This window comes from Fundulus heteroclitus, chromosome 16 (genome assembly GCF_011125445.2).
Source record: "Fundulus heteroclitus isolate FHET01 chromosome 16, MU-UCD_Fhet_4.1, whole genome shotgun sequence".
Taxonomy (NCBI): Eukaryota; Metazoa; Chordata; class Actinopteri; order Cyprinodontiformes; family Fundulidae; genus Fundulus; species Fundulus heteroclitus.
Window position 1 is genome coordinate 2841336 of NC_046376.1, and position 19046 is coordinate 2860381.

Genomic DNA, 19046 nt, shown 5'->3' on the forward strand with positions numbered 1-19046 from the left:
TAACAGCATCAATAAAAGGTGGAAATGAAAAGTCCTTCAGGAGGCCAGCCACCTGGTTCGGTACTGAAGGCTGAAACAGAACCTTGAATTAATCATTTAAGGATCTGTTGACCTCAAAGTACAGTACATCCGGACCCAAACCAAGTTAGGACCGGATCCATTACGACAATGATCCGCTACAGAACTCATGATGGGAGCCAGAAGTCCTTAATGGGCAGAACCGGGTCCAACCAGCATCCACTAATTTTAACCTGGGCCAAATAAAATCCAGCAGTTAGAGTCCAATCCAACTAGGCCAACATGTACCCACCAACAGAACCAGGACCAACCTGACCAACATCTGCCGTTCCTCCCCTGGATTGACTTGTTTCCGCCAGAACTCAATTAGTCAGGTCTAACCAGCACAAACCTACTGGAACCCGGGTCAACTAATCTACATAGAGCCAGGGGATCCGTCGGGTAAAACCGGGTCCAAATAAAGTCCAACAGTTAAAGTCAGCAGCTGCACAAACTCTGCAAGAACAGAGAAATCCGTCAGGTCTGCAAGAACCAATCGGAACCATGCCGTTCTCGCAGCTTGTTTTTGACCCGTATTCTGGGCAGAACTTTTGTCTTGTGAGGTGTCTGAGAGTGAGGAGGTGGTTGTGTGGCAGTGAGACCGACGAGGTCTTCCCAGAGGTTCTGCATGAGTTCTTGTGAAGAGAGCTCCTGGTCCGAAAGCACTTTGCTCTTGTGGTTCTTGCAGCTCTGGTGAGGTAACACATTTCTCTGCACTTGAGTTTTTGTTTCATGCTTTCAGGTCCAGTCTGTGTCCACCCATTTAACCTGGGCCTGCTGATGTACATCAATCAGAACCAGGAGCACCTGGTACCCCCCAGTTAGGAGCCAAATTCTACTTCCTGATTGGAGCGGCTGCAAACTGATATATTTATATGAATGTATTGATAAGGCTGACCAGTATAGGCTTGATTCTGGGATTACTGGTACTCACCAGTTGGAGCTGAGTCCAACAGGTATTCACCAGAGGAACCAGGACTATCACCACCAGTCAAAGGCAAACGATATCTTCCAGTTGAAGGCGAGGTCAACTCCATCAAACAGAGCTGGAGGACCACGTGTTAACCAATTAGATTCTGGGAAAATTGGTGACCAACAACCAGAACCAATCAGTTCCACCGGTTAGAGCCTAAACTGATTAGTTCTACCCAGTTAGTGGCAGGACTGGAACAACCAGCATCCACTAATTTAGATGGGGCTGACAAGGTCCAACTGGACCAGGGCTCCATCAGAACACCGTCATAGAACCAGGACTCTTCAGCCAAAGCAGAAGTCCATCAGCGTCTCCATGATCAGAGTGTCTGCATCAGTCAGAGAGAAAGGAGGCAGGAGAGGAGCCTGAATGCTTCCTACCGCGGCTAGTTTAGCCTAGCGACGCGACATCCCTTACTGCCGCTAATAAGCCTTTAGCTATCCCACAATCCTTTGCCTGCCATGACGTATCAGCACATCCTCCTCACAGAATGTCAGGATCTAGGAGCTAGGAGCTGTAATTAAGGGTATTCAGATGGAGCCCAGGACAACCTGATGCTCCCCGATTACGTCTAACAACACCTGATAAGAGACGGAGCAAACGTTAGCCTCCTGTTAGCGCTATGGCTAACTAACAGGAAGTGATTAAAGCCAGGGCTGACTAATACTCGCCACATAATGGCGGGGTTAGCTGGTACCTACAGTCATAGCTGAATAATCTGGGGGGGGGGGTGATGTCACATGGAGACATTTATCTCCAACAGGAAAGGTTAGAGACAGTTTAGTTAAAGACACAGCAGAGAAATCAGGCTGTTCCGTCACAAATGAAGCTCTGCTCGTTACCAAAACCTCCTTCAGGACTTTTCATTTCCAAATAAAACTGAAGAAGTAAAACTGGGGCTTGAAAAGGTACTTTTCAGTTCAGATATAAACTCCAGCCGTTGTTCTATTTACACGTCTTGTGCCGGGTGACTCAGAGAAGATCAGCATGAATGACTGGTGTGGATGTGTTCGTGTTACAGTCACGGCGTTTCCACTGAAGCAGCAAAGACAAGTACAAGAGTTTTAACAGTCAGTCTGAAAAAAAAAAAAACACCCACAGACCAGATGCAGCGGAGGAAACTGAGAGGTAGCGTAAGCAGAGTCCATTTCAAACCGAGTCCAAAAATCACAGAACAATCAGTAAAAACAGAGCATCCATACTGAGGCAAGCTGCACATTTTACCGTCTACTTGCATAATGTGGTTAATAAAGAGGCATGCTACAATCAGAGCAGGAGAGGGTCGAGCGAAGGTGTGAACACGGTGGCTGTGGACACGTCAAAATGTGAAGATATGGTTCTGATCCACCTCAGCCTGCCACGTGGTTCTGACCGTCCAGCTTACTTTGTTCCTTCACTGCGTGGTTTCTCCATGTTCGACCCAAACATCACCAGAACCCCCTACCTACCGGGGTTCTTCTACCCCCCCAAACCCAGCTGGTTTAAATAATCTGCTGTAACCCAGCAGACTGAAGGAAGACGGGTCCGTTTGGACTTCTTCTAGTCAACCCGAGGAGGGCTGACATGAGGAGACAGTATCTCCTGACGTAGAGGACGAGACGTCTGGTGAGATCTTGGGTCAGATGCTGACACTGTCTGGAGCAAAGAGACTCACTGATGGATGAAAAGTGTTGGTGAAGTCCGGATTTTCTGGGCCTAAAACGGCAATCAGGGAAGGAACAAAGTAAACCAGACACCAGAGGAGAATCTGCTCCGTCCTTCCTGCGGCCCCTGAGGAGCTGTCACTTTGTTCTGATGTTCAACCTGAGCTCAACCGTCGCTGCCAACACCTGCCACGTAAAACCACAGAGAGGACGAGTCCATCCTTCTCCTATTTACAGTGTTTCTCAGGTCGCTCTGCTGCTGAACGCACGTTCAGTCCTATAGAAAAGCATTCAGTAATAAACAGTGTAAACATGCACAGGTTATAGGAGATTCTGCTTCTGGTGCAGCTCAGTCCGTCTGAGTTTATTCCTAACGGGAATAATCTACACGGAACAACACGAAACAAGTCACAGTTTGTCTGATGATGATGCTCCTTATGCAGGAAGATTGAATAACCAGGTTTAATTTCAGGTTTTGGCACCAGAAGCCCTGCAGGGCTGCAGCAGCATCACAACGTTTCATTCGCTCCTGCAGCTCCCTGTGCAGCCAGGAGGGAGAGAAATGTGCACACCGGGCTCCAAGTGAAGCAGAAGCAGCGAAACATGGGAACGTCTGATGGAGTTGACCAGAGGCTGCAGACCTCCAGAGACCTTCAGTCACCAGAGACGGCCTTCCTGTGAGGATGTAAGGTCCACCTGCAGCGTTCTGCGCTGACGTTTAACTTTATACGGCTTTTGCTTTTATAGAATTTATCACTGAAAAAGGGGCCCAGGAAGGCCTCTGCAGCTGGTGTAAAGGAAACATTTAAATGTTGCTTTATAATAATTTAAATTGGGTTTAAGGCGCAACTTGACTGCTTAAAATAAATTCCTTCTGAAGGAAACTGAAAACAAGTTCATGGTGGTAAAATACAGTGTTCTAAATGAACCCAGATCTGATTATTAGATTCTTCGTTGTCTCATAATTCAGGTTAATATTTAATGTGTCAGTTATAAAATTGCCTTTAAATGGATAAACACCAAAATTTTCTCTTTGCGCAATCAGAATCAAATTTAATCCCAAACCCAAAATAAAATGAAAGTTGCAGCTGATGAAGGTCGTTTAGATGCAGAAGGTTCTGGAGAAAGTCTGCAGCCACATTAACTCGCCACTGATTGGGGCCTAAATGATCTTTTAAACGCTAATAATGTTAGAAATATTCACTTTTTCCAGACTTGGCAACGATTGAATAAACATTAGAAGGTGTTCTCAGGTTCAGGAGGGGAGTTGCTGCCGATGAGTCCGACGTTTTACATTTCATTTACTCGATTCATGCAAACGGGCCTAAAGAGAATCATGACAGGAGAAGATAAAAAAAGTAAAAAACAAAAAACAAAAACAAAAAAAAACAACTGGACTTTTTTTCCGAAGTTTGAAGAAGTTTCGCTTCCTATCCAGAAAGCAACAAAGACCTTTGTTAGGCAATAATATAAAGCTTGATACTCCACACTACTCCAGACATTTTGAATTGAGAAAGCTTTCTGGATAGGAACGAAACGTCTTCAAACTTCAGTAAAAGTCCAGTTGTTTTTTTTTTGTTTTTGTTTTTTTTTTTTTTTACTTTTTTGGACTGACCATGACATGGATGACTGAGAATCTTCATCAGCATGACAGGAGAAGTTTAAAGCCGTCTGAGCAGTAGGTTTTCTGGATAACAGGTCGGGTTCTGGCTCAATATTCTTTTAGACGCAGCTTTGGGTTTAACAAACTATTCATTCTCCAACAGAAAGATGAAGTTGGGAGCAGCTGCTGGCGGAGGAGACGCCTCGACGGTCAAAGAGCCTCTGAGGTGAAGCGGAGCTGAACTCTGGGAATAGATGAGAGACAACAGACTCCGTCCATCAGGAGAAAAAGCTGATCCACTCTGATCACAATCAGAAAAGCCCAAAGAGGCGCCGAGTAAAGGTAACCTAAGCTCCCAGGTGAATAGAAGTCCTGGGAGTGACCGGGAATGATGCGATGCGACCCATCCCTTCAGGTCCAGTAAGCGGAGACGCTGCGGTCAGACAGAACCATTAAATATGGCTGAATGTGACTTACTGACCTGGGATCAGTTACGACTGCAGCTCAGCAGTCTGTGGTTAAACTGCAGCTGAGTCTGAAGTCAGCTGCCTCTGAACTGCCAAGCATCCGGTGAACGTTTCCAACCAGAGATGTTTCTGGAGCAGACCTCCATCAGTCAGAGAGAATCCTTCACCTTTCCAGAAGACCACAACCGACACCTGGAAATTCATTTTAGCGCAATGGTCCCAAGCGAGCAAGTTCACTTTAATATTTGAGTCAAATCTGAGGAAGGCAGAAGTTCCTTTTCTGGTCATATTATGCTGTGGAAACGAGATCTTCTTGTGTTTGACCCAGTTTCATCCCTTAGTATCACTATTGCCACACTTTGGGTGATCTTTAATAATCTGGTGCCTTATCTGTCTGTCCTTCTCCACTTATCTGTGATTGAAAGTCATGGGTCTAGTAGTCTATCCAGGACTTCATTCAGGGTCTCAAGCAGATCCCAGGCCAGAAGGTAAATACAGAGTTCTGGGTCCTTCATGGTCTGGACCCAGTGGGATCTGGGTAGAAATCTCCAGACGGAGGCATCCTGATCAGATGAACCACCTGGTCTGACTGCTATGGACTTGGTCTACCCTACAGAGGAAGATCATTTCAGCTGCGTAGATCCAGTGGTGCCTTCACCCATGATCCATAGGTGAGGACCATAGGTGAGGTCCTGACTCCTCAACAAGACATCAGCATACTGGATCGTCTCTGCGTCTGGCTTAGACTCACTGAACCTGAAGAAAGACGTCCATGTTCTTCCATCTGAGCGAGCATATTTTGCTGGCACTTCTGTCTCTACATTACACCTTCATCCAATATAAAACCAGAAGTGTTTGCTCAGACTGTCCAAGGTGTTCCCCACCCCCCACTGGAGCCAGGCAGCAGCAATCCCCCCTGCTCTGCAACGATTGATTAAGTTTGGAAAATTTGTTCATTTATGGACGACATTCAGTTGTTCTGGGATTTATGGATTGGGGGTATTAGGAAGCACTGATTACCCGCGTTTTGAACCATGATTAGCTGAACACTTAGAGGTACTTCTAATTTGAGATGGCCTCTAATTTATGAATGTCCAGAACTGAAGCAGGAGTGAGTTCTTGTCACAGCAACTGGTGCCGGTTGAGAAAAGTGGACAAATCAATATAGCATGTCCTTGTTGCAAATCCACCGACGAGGATGTCCGTTTCTTTCTGACCTTCACAGTAAAAGTCTTAAACCTTTTTCAGTTCAAAGTTTCATAGTTTTACATCATTTAGACCTTTTTTGGCATCAGAACATGAGATCCACCAGTTGGCTTCTACAAGAGACGTCAGTATAATCCCTCATGGAGACAAATGTCCGACTCTGTGACGATGGGAGAAAGATCAGTGGAGAGTAGCTGCTACCACAGATTGATTGGTGGCCCTTCGTCCTGTCCTGCTTGTTGCAGACAGCGTGCCGGGACAGAGTTGGCTGGTTGTGCTGGAGGTAGAGCGTCAGGCAGATCATGCTCATTGTCGTGCAGAAATAATCAACAAACTGGAACAGAAACATGGTGTTTTTTCTGTTTGGTGAAGGCGGATGAAACGATGGGTGCTTCAGAAACGGGAATGAACTGTGCCATGTTGGTTTGGATGTGGTCCTGAAGATGGACTCTCGGTGCAGACTTGTTTTTTCAGGATTTTAAAATCCCTGCAAAGAGGCAGACAAGAACTGACAGTGATGTTTCCACATAATCCGAAGGAGATCAGATTCACTTTTTGGGCAGAACGGCGACTGTAAATCATAAGAAGATAAGAAGTCATACTTACGTCCCCAGTTGAAGGCAATAGCTGCAGCGATGATAGCAATTCCTCCTAAAATGGAGACGACTGACAGCACCAAGGCGTTACGACCCAAACGACGGGCTCCGTCCACATTGCCCTGCTGCAGACTGTTCCGAGACTGAAGGAAGACATGGAAACGTTAACCGGGTGAAACTGTGAATGTTCCACAGAAGGACCCACATGATCAACAATAGAGTCTGCTAAAGTGTTTGGCTATAATCGCAGAGGTTTGATGACTTTCAAGCATCGTTTCCTGAGATGTTTGTTCCAACTGGGACATGTTGGGACGTTTGGGAAAGATCGGACGTCTTACCATCAGGGAGAACGTGAGGGCTACGATGTTGACGGGCACCAATGGGCAGAAGCAGGACAGGATGGCAAGCATCAGGTAGTCCCTCGGTTTTGATCCATTCGCAGTGACCTCTGTGATGGCACTGGGCTGGCGTGTTAGCGAGGGCCTTGGTGAGCCCGCCGCTAACGAGCCGGACCGGCTGCCCAAACCAGGCCGGCCGTTAAAATGGCCACCTGGCTTAGCGTGAAGCTTGGGCGTCACAGAGGACACTGTGGGGGATGTTTCATTCATCACAGGAGCAACACCGTTACCTGAAAGGGGAAAAATTAACACAGAACTCTCAAACCTCTTTAGTTAAGGTCAACAAATCCATGATGTACTAAAGAAATACGTCTTACAGGCCCAATCGCACCCCTTTCAACCTCCTTCAAAGTTTTGTGTATTTTTGACCAAAGAAAAAGATTTTGGTTCCAGCTGGAACCTTACTGCACTGGTTTTGTATAAAAATGAAAAGATCTATAACAAGGAAATGGATTAGATTAGGACTTGCCTTAGGTCACCACCAGGGGGCAGCGTAACAGCTGGGTAAGATAAATAGTAATTCGAATTGTTTTGTGTCAAGTAGCTGGGAGAGCACCTTTAAGGGCAATGTGGGTAGTTTAGGCATTTGTTCAGGATGCTTCCCTGGCACCTCCAAAGGCAGGTATGGTAAAAATGGTAAATTACCACAATATTTCTCATTAATGTATAGCCTGTCACACATTGTGCTATATAGCTATCCAGCTAGCATGTGACTTCATCTGGTGGAGTAAGTTAAGCTAACATATTGATCCCAGGACCTGATGGTGAGTGCTCCAAGCTTTTCAAAGAAGTTCAAAATAATTTGTGTGGCAACATTTTAGGCTGAAATAACTGGGGAAGGGAAGACAGAGGTGGAAGGTTCTTAAGCACTTTTAGCTTTCTGCTAATGACTCTTTGCACACGATTTAACTTACCAGGGAGTGTTTTTGTCTGATACATTCTTGCACAGTAAACTACAATGTCCTGCTATCTGTCTTTTGAATCAAACATTTAAATCTATCAGATGCTAAGGATTATTTGCACATTTTTAGCTTCTCAGGAAGTGTTGTCGGTGCGTTCAACTATTTGAACATTATGTCTAGTTGTGTTATGAGTAAATCTGTATGAATTCTGAGCTGGTGTCTCACCAGAATTTCATTCTGGTCACAAAATGACTATAAAGATTCTTGATTCTGGAAATGCTGCCACTGGCTATCCCCTAGCTGCTAGCGATGCTAAAGCCAGCATCTGCTCCAGAGGCCCCTAGATTACTAAACTACGCAGTAGGTTTTACACTTTTTAAGACAATACTTGATTATCTTTCATTAAAAAGTTATAGTAGTGTATCTACTCGTCAAACCTGGATTAAATCTGTTAAATAATTACTCTGTGAAAACAACAACAGGTCCCTACAGATAGATTTAAATTGTGCAGATAAATTTTCATCACTCACCCCCCAGAGTATTTTTCCCTTTTTTCTTCCTCTTTTCCTTGCTAATAATTGTGTGAAACTGTCTGTGTGATTAACACTGGCACTCCTGAATGAGATGGCAATAAAGAATGTGTTTCAATAAACGATGCCTCAGCCCCGTGTAATTAAACATTAACAATTAAATTTCTATTCAGTTTAATTAATCTATTTCCATAACCACAAATATTCTCAAGGCACTTTCGCAAAACAAACGGTACAGTTTCCTAAATGAAAAACCTCTCTGATTGTTACTACCTCAAAGGACCTAAAAGTTCTCAACATCCCGGACAAGCCCCCAATATATATTCAGCCTTTGCTAATATGCAATAGATTCAGCCAAACCCTATGGGCAGAAAATGACTCATAGGTTAAATGAAAAATGAAATGTTTGCTTCTTTCATATCTGGATGTTTTGAACAGTCCTTGATCATCAGTGTGGCCTTAAATGGTTTTGCTATTTAGTAGAAAGTCATATCAGCAACACCAGTTCTAAATACTGAGCTGCAGGGAGGACTGAATGGGAATCAATCAAAGCATCCAGCCTTATCTCTCAAAAGTCAGACCAACAAACTGAGCAAAGGATTTTATTTTTACCAGGGGTGGTTGAATCAGTATATATGATGTTTCTGAAAGAAAAGAAGGTGAACTCACTGGTCTCTGTGCTCTCACTGATCACTGTCAGGTGGTCAATCGATTTCTCTTTTTCTATTTGTCGGACCTCTGGAGGGTCTGTTGTTGGCATCGCAGTCTGCTGCCCCTCACTGGATGGTTGAGCAGTGGCAGGAGGCGGGGGGGCCTCTCTGTCGGCTTGGGTGCCTGCTGGCTCTTCTGACTTTGGGGGCTCCATGCAGCTGGATCCTGGGGCGCCACTGGGGCTGGTGGCCATTGGACTGGTCAGACAGCGGTCTGGTGAGGAGAAGCTGGAGGCAGGGCTCGTTCTGCAGAGGATTCAAGATGGAATCAGTCACATGGCCACCATGGTAATATTTTTAAAGTTCTGAAAGGACTTCATGGACCCAGAACCTCTACCAGCACCTGGCTGAACAGACAGAGGACAACATGAGACAGCTGCTATCAGAACAGGAACATTCATCCTCCTTTTGTTTCTTCTTTAAGGAATAAAACTATCTTTGCTTTCAAAATCAAACATGTTCAGGAATTTATTAAGAACCATACAGACATAAACTTTTGCCTCAGTCTTATAACTCAGATAAGCGCTGTCAGGTCTTTAGACGAACACACTGGACAACAGATGCATAACCAGATCCTACATGCCCTGGGGTTTGATTCCTGTTTTGACTGAATCTCTGCTTCTACGAGGCTGTTGGTCTGCAGAAAGTAGTTCTCTGCCTTTTACACCTCAGGGGTGTGATCTTTGAGATCCCTCCATCACAATGTCGTTGGAAGATGTGAGCCCACAGCAGAACACCGCTACCACATGCGGCATAAACAGTTTATTCACCAGTTAGGCAAGGTTGACAGATCTTTTGGAATATCAAAAGCTTCTGTTGCATGAATGCTTCAGCTAACACGTCATGTGTTGCAGACATATTCACCACTGCTACAGAATCACTAACTGTGACCCATAGGTTGCAGTGCTGACCCAACAACAGGATAAATCTCATGATTCACTCACTGGATCCCTGAAGCTGAAAGTGAGACTTGCAATAATTTACTCTCTGACTAATTCGACACATTCTGATCACTTGGGGTCAATAGTGATAGAGAAACAAGAACCTCCAGAATGTTCTCTCCAAGCTTCTACTCTGACTGCTGTTGTCTCCACTTTAACTGCAGTGTTATTAAATCCTGCTGCCAGGAGATTTAAAGGAGGGAGGGGGATATTAAAACCCTGCGCTGTAATGAAAGAAGAGTATTGCAGGTTTTTTCTGCTTTGTTGTCAGAAACTGAAGCCGTGATCAGCTCTCTGCTGTGAACAACACAGCGTCTGAGGGTTTCTGTAATGAGAGATCCTCCAGAAACCCCACTAATGTGCTTAAATCCATCCTTCATCCATCATCCATCATCCATCCATCCATCCATCCATCCATGCTTGCTTATTCATGCATGGCTCTGGGGAGCCTGACGTCTGTCCACAGCAGTCATTGGTCAAGAGGCAGGGGACACCCTGAACATGTCTCCTGTCCAACACAGGACAAAGAACCATGATCACACATAGTCAGACTTAAGGACAATGTTGAGAGGCCAGCTAACCTAACAGCCCTGTTTTTGGTCTGCAGGAGGAAGCCGGTGTACCCAGAGACCCTAGAACATTCACAATTTATGCAGAAAGAACCCAGGATTCAAACCCAGGACCTTCTTGCTGCCAGACAACAAACAGTGCTATCATTTCCACTTTAGTGCGTGCTGTGTTCACCAATGTTAAATGGCCTGTATCATGCAAACTCAACTTTTTCAAGCTTTTAACTACATTATGATGTTATTCCTTCAACTAAATGATAGATAACCTGGTCCATCTCCCTAGGACCAATGAAGAGAAGCTCTGAGGGACGGTCTCAGGGTTTCATCTATTCAATTCTCTTCTGACAGAAATATCCTCTTTGTTTAACCGGGATTGTAAAATCATTTCTAGATCACAAAAATACTTTGAATTATTTTTACTACGTTAGTATAAGTGAGTCAACTCCCTCTAATTATTTAAATTTCCACATTCCCAGATCTGTGGGAAGAGGAGGAGGAGTGGCAACTATCTTTCAGTCTGATTTATTAATTAATACCAGGCCAATTAATAACTACAGTTCTTTTGAACATTTAACCCTCAGTTTCCCTCATCCGAACTGCAAAGCAATTAAACTTCTTCTGTTTGTTGTTTTGTATCGTCCACCAGGCCCTTACACTCAGTTTTTGGATCAGTTGTCAGATTTCTTATCTGATTTGGTGATAAACACTGACAAGGTAATTATAGTGGGGGATTTTAACATTCATGTTGACACAAAATGTGATAACCTTAGTGTAGCCTTTAAAACTATCCTAGATTCAATTGGTTTTGCTCAAAATGTGCATAAACCGACGCACTCTTGACTCCATACTTTGGACCATGTGCTGACATATGGCATTGATTGTGAAGAATTAACAGTATTTCCACACAACCCTGTCCTGTCTGAACATTTTTAATAACCTTTGAGTTCATTTTAACTTAGTTCTCCACCCCCAAAAGAGGGTTCCATTATGGTAGATCTTTATCAGATAATGCTGTATCAAACTTTAAAGAGTCTATTCCACTTTTAATATCTTCAGTATTGCAGAATAACCCTGCAGATAGCAGCAATGTTGTTTCTTCCCATTCACAAATCGATACCTTTGCTAACAGTGTGACTTCCTCATTGCGTTCTGCTTTAGACAATGTAGCTCCCTTGAAAAAGAAGGTGATTATTCACCTCCCTGGTTTAATTCAGAGCTGCGTTCCTTGAAGCACAATGTTAGGAACTTGGAGAGAAAATGGCGCTCTACACACCAAGAGGAATCCTACTTAATCTGGAGGGACAGTCTATTGTTGTATAAAAAGACCCTTCGCAGAGCTAGAGCAGCATATTTGTCATCATTAATGAGGAGAACAAAAATAATCTTAGATTTCTCTTTAGTACAGTTGCCAAACTTACCCAGAGCCACAGCTCTGTTGATCCATCCATTCCCTTAGCTCTTAGCAGTAATGACTTTATGGGATTCTTCATAAATAAAATTGATTCCATTAAAAATAAAATAACTGGCATCCTCCCAAACATGATTACCTCGTCCTCAGTAAGTGAGGCAGCGTTGGAGGAATCTTTAGAACCTGTGCAGTGTCTGAACTGTTTAGAAGCAGTAGAGCTTTCTGAGCTATCTAAAATTTTAGCTTCATCTAAACCTTCTACCTGTATGTTAGACCCAATCCCAACCAAGTTGTTTAAGGAGGTATTCCCTCTGATCAGTGGTCCTATTTTAGACATGATTAATCTATCCTTGGTAAATGGATATGTACCACAGGCTTTTAAAGTAGCTGTTATTAAACATTTACTTAAGAAACCTTCTCTTGATCAAGATGAGTTAGTAAATTACAGACCTATATCTAATCTTCTTTTCTTATCTAAAATTCTTGAGAAAGTAGTTGCTAATCAACTATGTTAACATTTACAAAGTAATGACCTACTTGAAGAGTTTCAGTCAGGCTTCAATTCAATCAATTTAATTTTATTTATATAGCTCCAATTCATGAAGCATGTCATCTCAAGGCACTTTACAAAGTCAAATTCAATCAGATTATACAGATTGGTCAAAATTATATATATAAGGGAACCCAGCAGGTTGCATCAAGTCTCTCCAAGCAGCATTCACTCCTCCTGAAAGAGCGTAGAGCCACAGTGGACAGTCGTCTGCATTGTTGATGGCTTTGCAGCAATCCCTCATACTGAGCATGCATTAAGCGACAGTGGAGAGGAAAACTCCCCTTTAACAGGGAGGAGAACCTCCAGCAGAACCAGAACCAGGCTCAACGTCACCGGTCATCTGCCTCGACCCACTGGGGCTTAGAGAAGACAGAGTAGAAAGTACTCCTGGGTCAATGTGAGCTTCTGGGCTTTCTGTGTCTCTGCTCCAGGAACAGCAAACAGATCCTTCCTGGGTTTTTTTCTTTGAAAACCTCAGTAAGAAAGTATTATTTTATAAAGCTAATTACAGCAGGTCCAGTCTCAATCTGAATCTGAATGAGATTTTAATCTCAGTGAACTCAGCAGATGTCAGATTTTATTACAAGTTAATTTTAGATGATTTCATTCAGCCTGAATGGATCTCATGTGTTTCTCCTTATTGAGTTCCTGTGCGAAGCGTTCGATCAGCAGCGGTTTCATAAAGGCCAGAGATCAATGGACGGACTCATCGGCACAAACTGCTTCCTAAACAGCCGCTTGAGAGGAAGCCTTGTTGCAACCCCTGGAGGCCCGTAATGAGCTGCCAGGACGTGACTGAATACTGGGACCGTAAACCGCCTGCAGGGGTTCGGCTACCACTGCAGTATCCCTGCATGCTTCCTCACCTAAACACCTGCAGAGCTTCACAGGAAAAGATTAGACCCGACCACCTGGATCCTTCCTCTAAGGCGTTTCATATTTATCTATATGTTTTTAAATTTTGTCTGTTTTATATGTTCCTGCCAAGCTGGTATCATGCTGACACATTCTTGGAAAGCAGGCTGTCGGAGCAGATATGAGAACGGTGAAGATCTCTGAGAGAACAAGTTCAGGCTGAGTCTCAGCAGCTTCATGGAGCAGAGGGAGGGGTTCAGGAAAAGGTTCTAACAGCAGTTTGCAGCATCTGCAGAGACGCTGGAGCTCTTTGTGAATTGATTTTGGAAACAAAGCTAAAGTCAGCAGTCGATTGCAGAGATTCGTTAAGGAAGGTTGTGAACACACTTTAACCCTTCCTGGTTCAGGAATGTATTTAAAGGGCCAGCGCGTAGTCCTCTCACAACAGAAAACTACAACAGCATCAGAACAGAACCTGACACCTTTCCATGAAGCTGACTCTGCAACACAGTTTGGATCTTCTGCAGTTCACCTGTCTGATCTCTCTGTGACCCAAACCCAGAAACTGCTCTCTGGTGCCATGAGGTCGGCTCTGAGAGGACGCCGTCACTCCTGGATCCAATCATCTGGTTCCTCAGAGTTATCAAACTGACTGACCAGGGAACTAAAATACGAGAACAGATCTTCATCCTGATGAGGTTCTAACTGCAAACATCTTCATCCTCAGCTTCACAGCAAACAGAAGTAGCAGCAGATCATCAGATCATTTCCCCAGAATTTAACCAACACAACATAAATGTATTAATCAGAACTCTGACCATAAACCGCCTCATGATATCTCATTTTGTAATAATGGGAAAAAGTTATTTTTATGTTCACATTATAGTTTATTTCCTATTTAGAAATAAAAAAAACTATATAAAAATATATATTTTATCATCAAACCTGTTTCGAAGAAGAAAAACTGTTGTATAAAAATTAAAACTGTTTAAATAATTAAACTGGATTTAAAAATTAGACAATAATTTCAGAAAAATTAATTATGGTAGAAAATATTGATATGAAACAATAACAATAAAATCATGGCTGTTTGGAGCTGTTGGAAAAGGGATTAAGACAATTTAATGATGATGATGTCAGTCTGTGATTCACCCTCTCACATTCACACGCTGTAGTGGTGGTGATGATGATGATGATGAAGGTAGTGATGATGATGATGATGATGATAGCGGTGGTGGTGATGATGATGATGATGGCGGTGGTGATGATGATGAAGATGATGATGTTATTGATGGAGGTGATGATGATGAAGGTAGTGATGATGATGATGATGATGATGATGATGATGATGATGGCGGTGGTGGTGATGATGAAGGTAGTGATGATGATGGTGATGAGGAAGATGATGGTGATGGTATTGATGGAGGTGATGAGGATGAAGGTAGTGATGATGGTGAAGGTGGTGATGATGATGATGATGATGCAGATGATGATGATGATGGCGGTGGTGATGATGATGAAGATGATGGTGGTGGTGGTGGTGGTGATGATGATGATGCTGATGATGAAGGTGGTGATGATGATGGTGATGATGAAGATGATGGTGATGGTATTGATGAAGATGGTGATTTTCTAACTGAAAATACATGTTTTTAATCTTTTTCAATTTTAAACTAATTGATTTTTGTTGTTTTCATGTTTAACCTTTTTTTTCCACATTTTTCTACAAGTTTTACTTTTATTCCATGACCCAGGAATAAAACGTTGAAATGAAAATCAAAGTGAAAAGAATGGTTTTAATTAAAGGTTGTCTAGTAATATCTGACTCCCTGAGCAGCACCAGTACTTCTGCTGGTACCTCTGGTACCTCTGGTACCTCTGGTTCCTCTGGTACCACGTGGTCCAGTCTCTGCTGTGGTTCCCCTCTCAGAACTTGGTTGTGCGTATTTATTATTATTTTTTTCACTTTGCAGGAAACTGCTGAGCTCATTTCACAGCCTGCTGCAGAAATCCCCCAACATGCAGTTTATTTTTGCCGGTTCTGACTCGGTTCTGACTCGGTTCTGACTCGGTTCTGCCTGCTGTGCTCACCAAAACGGGCCTAATCAGTCCGTTTGATCGTATTCAGTTATTCTCTGATGATATTCCCAGTCAGGAGGTTTTAACCTGAAAACCTTAAACAGGAAAACTTCAAACATTTTAACAGATTTAACTTAAATAAATGATAAAGAGTCAAAACGACTCGCAGCTCAGCCGGGGAACGGAGGACTTATGGATATTATTATATTATTATATTAATATATTATTATATAGCTGAGCTTTAATGAATCTTTAATTATAACGGGCCTCACCTCAGCAGAACTCTGGCGGACCGCTGGAACCCAAACCCACAGCAATTAACCTGCTGCTGCTTCTGCTCCTGCCTCAGTGACATTAATGTCTGCAGAGTCGGACCCATCAGAACCGGCGAGGAGACAAACATGGAACCCGTCTGTGTTTGTGGCGCTGCCGCCGTTAAACTTCGGATCAGCAGAAAAGAAAACTGTGTATTGTTTTTTGTTTTGTGACCCTGCAGGCACAAGCAGGTCCAGACGGACGGTTCCGTTTTCATCCTTTAAACTCAGAGCAGAAACGTCAACCAGCTCCTTTCATGGTATCTACAGAAAGATTCTGGACTCTCGGCACCAGAATCTTCTGGGTTCTGGGCTCAGCAGGGGGGAGCCCAGAACCGGCAGGACCTCCTCAAAAAGCCTTTGACCCGCTGGCATCACACAGACACTAATGCTGCCTGGTTCCGTCTGTTCAGAACCATGAAGTCGGTGTTCTGGGAGCCGTCCGGCACCAGGTCCGACCCGGCTTGGTCTGGTTCAGCAACGCCTGCAGAGCATTATCTAAAGCTCAGCCTGTGGTTCTGCACTGACCCGTTCACCTTCCAAAAGGTTCTGACTGGCAGAACCTTGAACCCAGGAGACCTTGGTGAACGTTGTTTTAGGGGAGGAACCAGAACCGGGCCCAGAGCAGCACCAACCAGCAGTGGGACCGGTTTGAGTAAAAAAAGGCCCGTTCCTTATTTCTGTTCCTTTGGTTCTGACCAAACGGGTTCTAGCTTTCTGGGCCTGACCCGGTCTCAGTTCTCACCGACCCAGCGCTTACAGAACCAGCACCAGTCTGCTTTGGCCAGAACCACCTCCCTTTAAACCTGTTTATGTTGCTTTTAACACAATTAATGTTTCATTTGACATTTTATAACATTTATTCAAACGTGAAAATAAATGAAATCCAAAGTAAAGATTTTCTGCTGACTCGGGTCGTTTTAACCGATGATGATAAAAATGAGTTTTATAAACATTCATGTTTGAACCTTATTTGTAAAAATATTAAGAAAACAGTGAGATTTTTGTCTAAATCTTAAAAACACTGAAACTGGTTGTGATTTTTGTCTTTTATGCCAAGAAGTCTGTAAACAGAACCCGTTCTGCAGAATAAAGCTTGCGGGTTTTTCTGTGACAGAACCAAAGCCAGAGCAGCAGCTGGATCTTCTCGTTGTTTCTCCCACAATGGAAGGAGGGTCTGTGGGAGCGTTGCCAGAAAACTGGCTTCTTGCAGCATTTTCTAGAAAAGCCCCCCGACCCGAGGCGCCGGCGGTCCGGTTTGAGCCGAGAACCCTGAGAATGATGAATGAAATCCTGAGAGGAACCGAAGGAGAGCCGCTGAGCTCCAGCTCTGCAGGTCAGGATGAATATTTCATAGACGTGTCTGAATGTTTTAGACAGAAGCCAGCATGAGCGTGACATTGAGACAAAGGATGGAGACACAGCCGTGACACACCCACAGAGGACGCAGCCGCGGCAGGTTCTCCACGCCAAACGGCTTTTCTCACCTCAGGAGGTCCAGCCGGGCCAGCTCACCTGGTTCTAGTCCACAGCCAGCAGCAGGGTGAGGCTCATGGTGTCTCTGCAGGAGATGCAGCAGGTCCAGCTTCAGGAGGCGGGACGGAAGATGAAACTGGGTCTGATGGAGGACGGCGAGAAAAAGCAGCAGCTGGATGCCTGTGGAGAGGATGGAGGGACGACTTCAGCTCCCAGCGGGTCCGTTTGGTTCTGATGCTGCAGAGAGGCGCTGCAGCGGCTTCGCCTACAACACTGCAAGAGGTGGGAGGGGCGAGTGTGTGTGTGTGTGTGTGTGAGTCAGTGTGTGTGTGTGTGTGTGTTATTGTGTGTGTGTGTGAGTACAGTAGCTCCTTTCCTTTGCATCTTCTCAGTATCAAGTTAGCGTGCCTCCATCATGAAAAGAGCTTTCAAAATAAAAGCCTGTTGTTGTTTTTTTTCCAGGTCTGCAGCCTCTGAGTTTATTGGATCTGTTCTGCGTCTGGACTTCAGAGGCATCTCCAGGTATCCATGGCCCCTTTGAGTCCACAGCCACAGCCTGTGGAACAAGCTGGTGGGAGAAGATGGTCTGCTGAAGATCTGAGACTGGGGAGGAGGACAACCCCCCTGACCACACGGCCAGAGATATTATGGGATGGTTTAGATCAGAGCGGAATCATGGCTTAGAATGGCCTAGTCAAAGCTCAGACCTAAAAAAACAGCTGAGAATCTGAGGATCCCAGATGTTCTCCATCCAGTCTGACAGAGCTGACCAGGTTCTGACTCGGGCGGCTGTAAATACTTAGAAGGTTCTGTACATCGGTGAAGAGGTTCTGATCCCAGCTTCATTTGACGCGTCTCCTTTTATTTCTGGAGAACACGGTGATGCCTGCCAGATGTTCCTGACTGGTCTCAGCACGCCGTCCAGACGTCTGGAGACGCCTTGAGACCGGGCCAGGCCGGGTCTCTGAGGAGCTGAGATGTTCAGAGGATCCCCAACCTGGACCAAGAATCAGGAGAAAGATCATTTAAATGATGAAAAACAACGTTCCTGAGAAAAAGGCAGGAAGGTTCTGCATGTTCCTCCCTCTGCAGAGGAGAACATCCTGAAACCATCCAAGGAATTGATCTCAGATCCCTCCTACAGAACCTCGTGGACCAGGGATTGTTCTGGAGGTCCTTCATCCAGATCCACAACACAGACTTGGCCAGAGTTAGAGGTTCTGGTTTCATCAGCTGCAAATTCAGAAAACTTTTAATTATTTCACCTCCTGGGTTCATGTTCTCATGATTTTTAGAAATAATTTTCCTTCCTGAACAGATGATCAGGCTGAGAAGTTCTGACCGGTACTGTTTGGACCTTGATGTCCATCAGGAGGCGTCTCCACCATCTGCACCTGAAGAGGTGGACCTGGACCTCACAGACCCAGCTGGACCCTAGCAGAGTGCTGGGAGGATGTTTGGTTCTGCTTTTAAACATTTGATTATTCACTTTTATTGTGAACATCAGGTTTCTGAGGTTAAAAGTCGTCCTGCTCACAGAAGTTTGAACAAACCATCGATAAGTTCCTCCTGACTGGAGTCAGCAGAACCTTCAGAGGTTTTAATGGTGCCGAGTCACCATAAATCCTCTGGATGCTGATCTCTGATCAGACTGGGCTTTATTTTTATATTTTACAGGAAGTGTTGATCATAGTTTAGTTAATTTCTTATTCCGGAGATTTTATGCTCCGTTTGAAACTAATTGTTCATTATTCAGGTTCTGGTGT

General features: G+C 44.3%; 1 protein-coding gene across 2 annotated transcripts; it reads right to left on the reverse strand.

Annotated features, from left to right (window-relative positions):
• Nucleotides 1-4267: 4267 nt before the first annotated feature.
• On the reverse strand, nt 4268-17555 carry LOC105917953 (trafficking regulator of GLUT4 1). Of its 2 annotated transcripts, none has more exons than XM_021310803.2 (5): nt 17320-17555; nt 9045-9331; nt 6884-7173; nt 6556-6688; nt 4268-6436 (listed from the first exon to the last, which is right to left on the reverse strand). In XM_021310803.2, the coding sequence occupies exons 2-5, from the start codon at nt 9277-9279 to the stop codon at nt 6420-6422; spliced, it is 675 nt and encodes a 224-aa protein (XP_021166478.2). In that variant the 5' UTR covers nt 9280-9331; nt 17320-17555; the 3' UTR covers nt 4268-6419. The 2 variants fall into 2 exon arrangements, with proteins under 2 accessions (XP_021166478.2, XP_012708365.3); XM_012852911.3 differs by having other exon boundaries at nt 17292-17555.
• Between the last annotated feature and the right edge of the window lie 1491 nt (nt 17556-19046).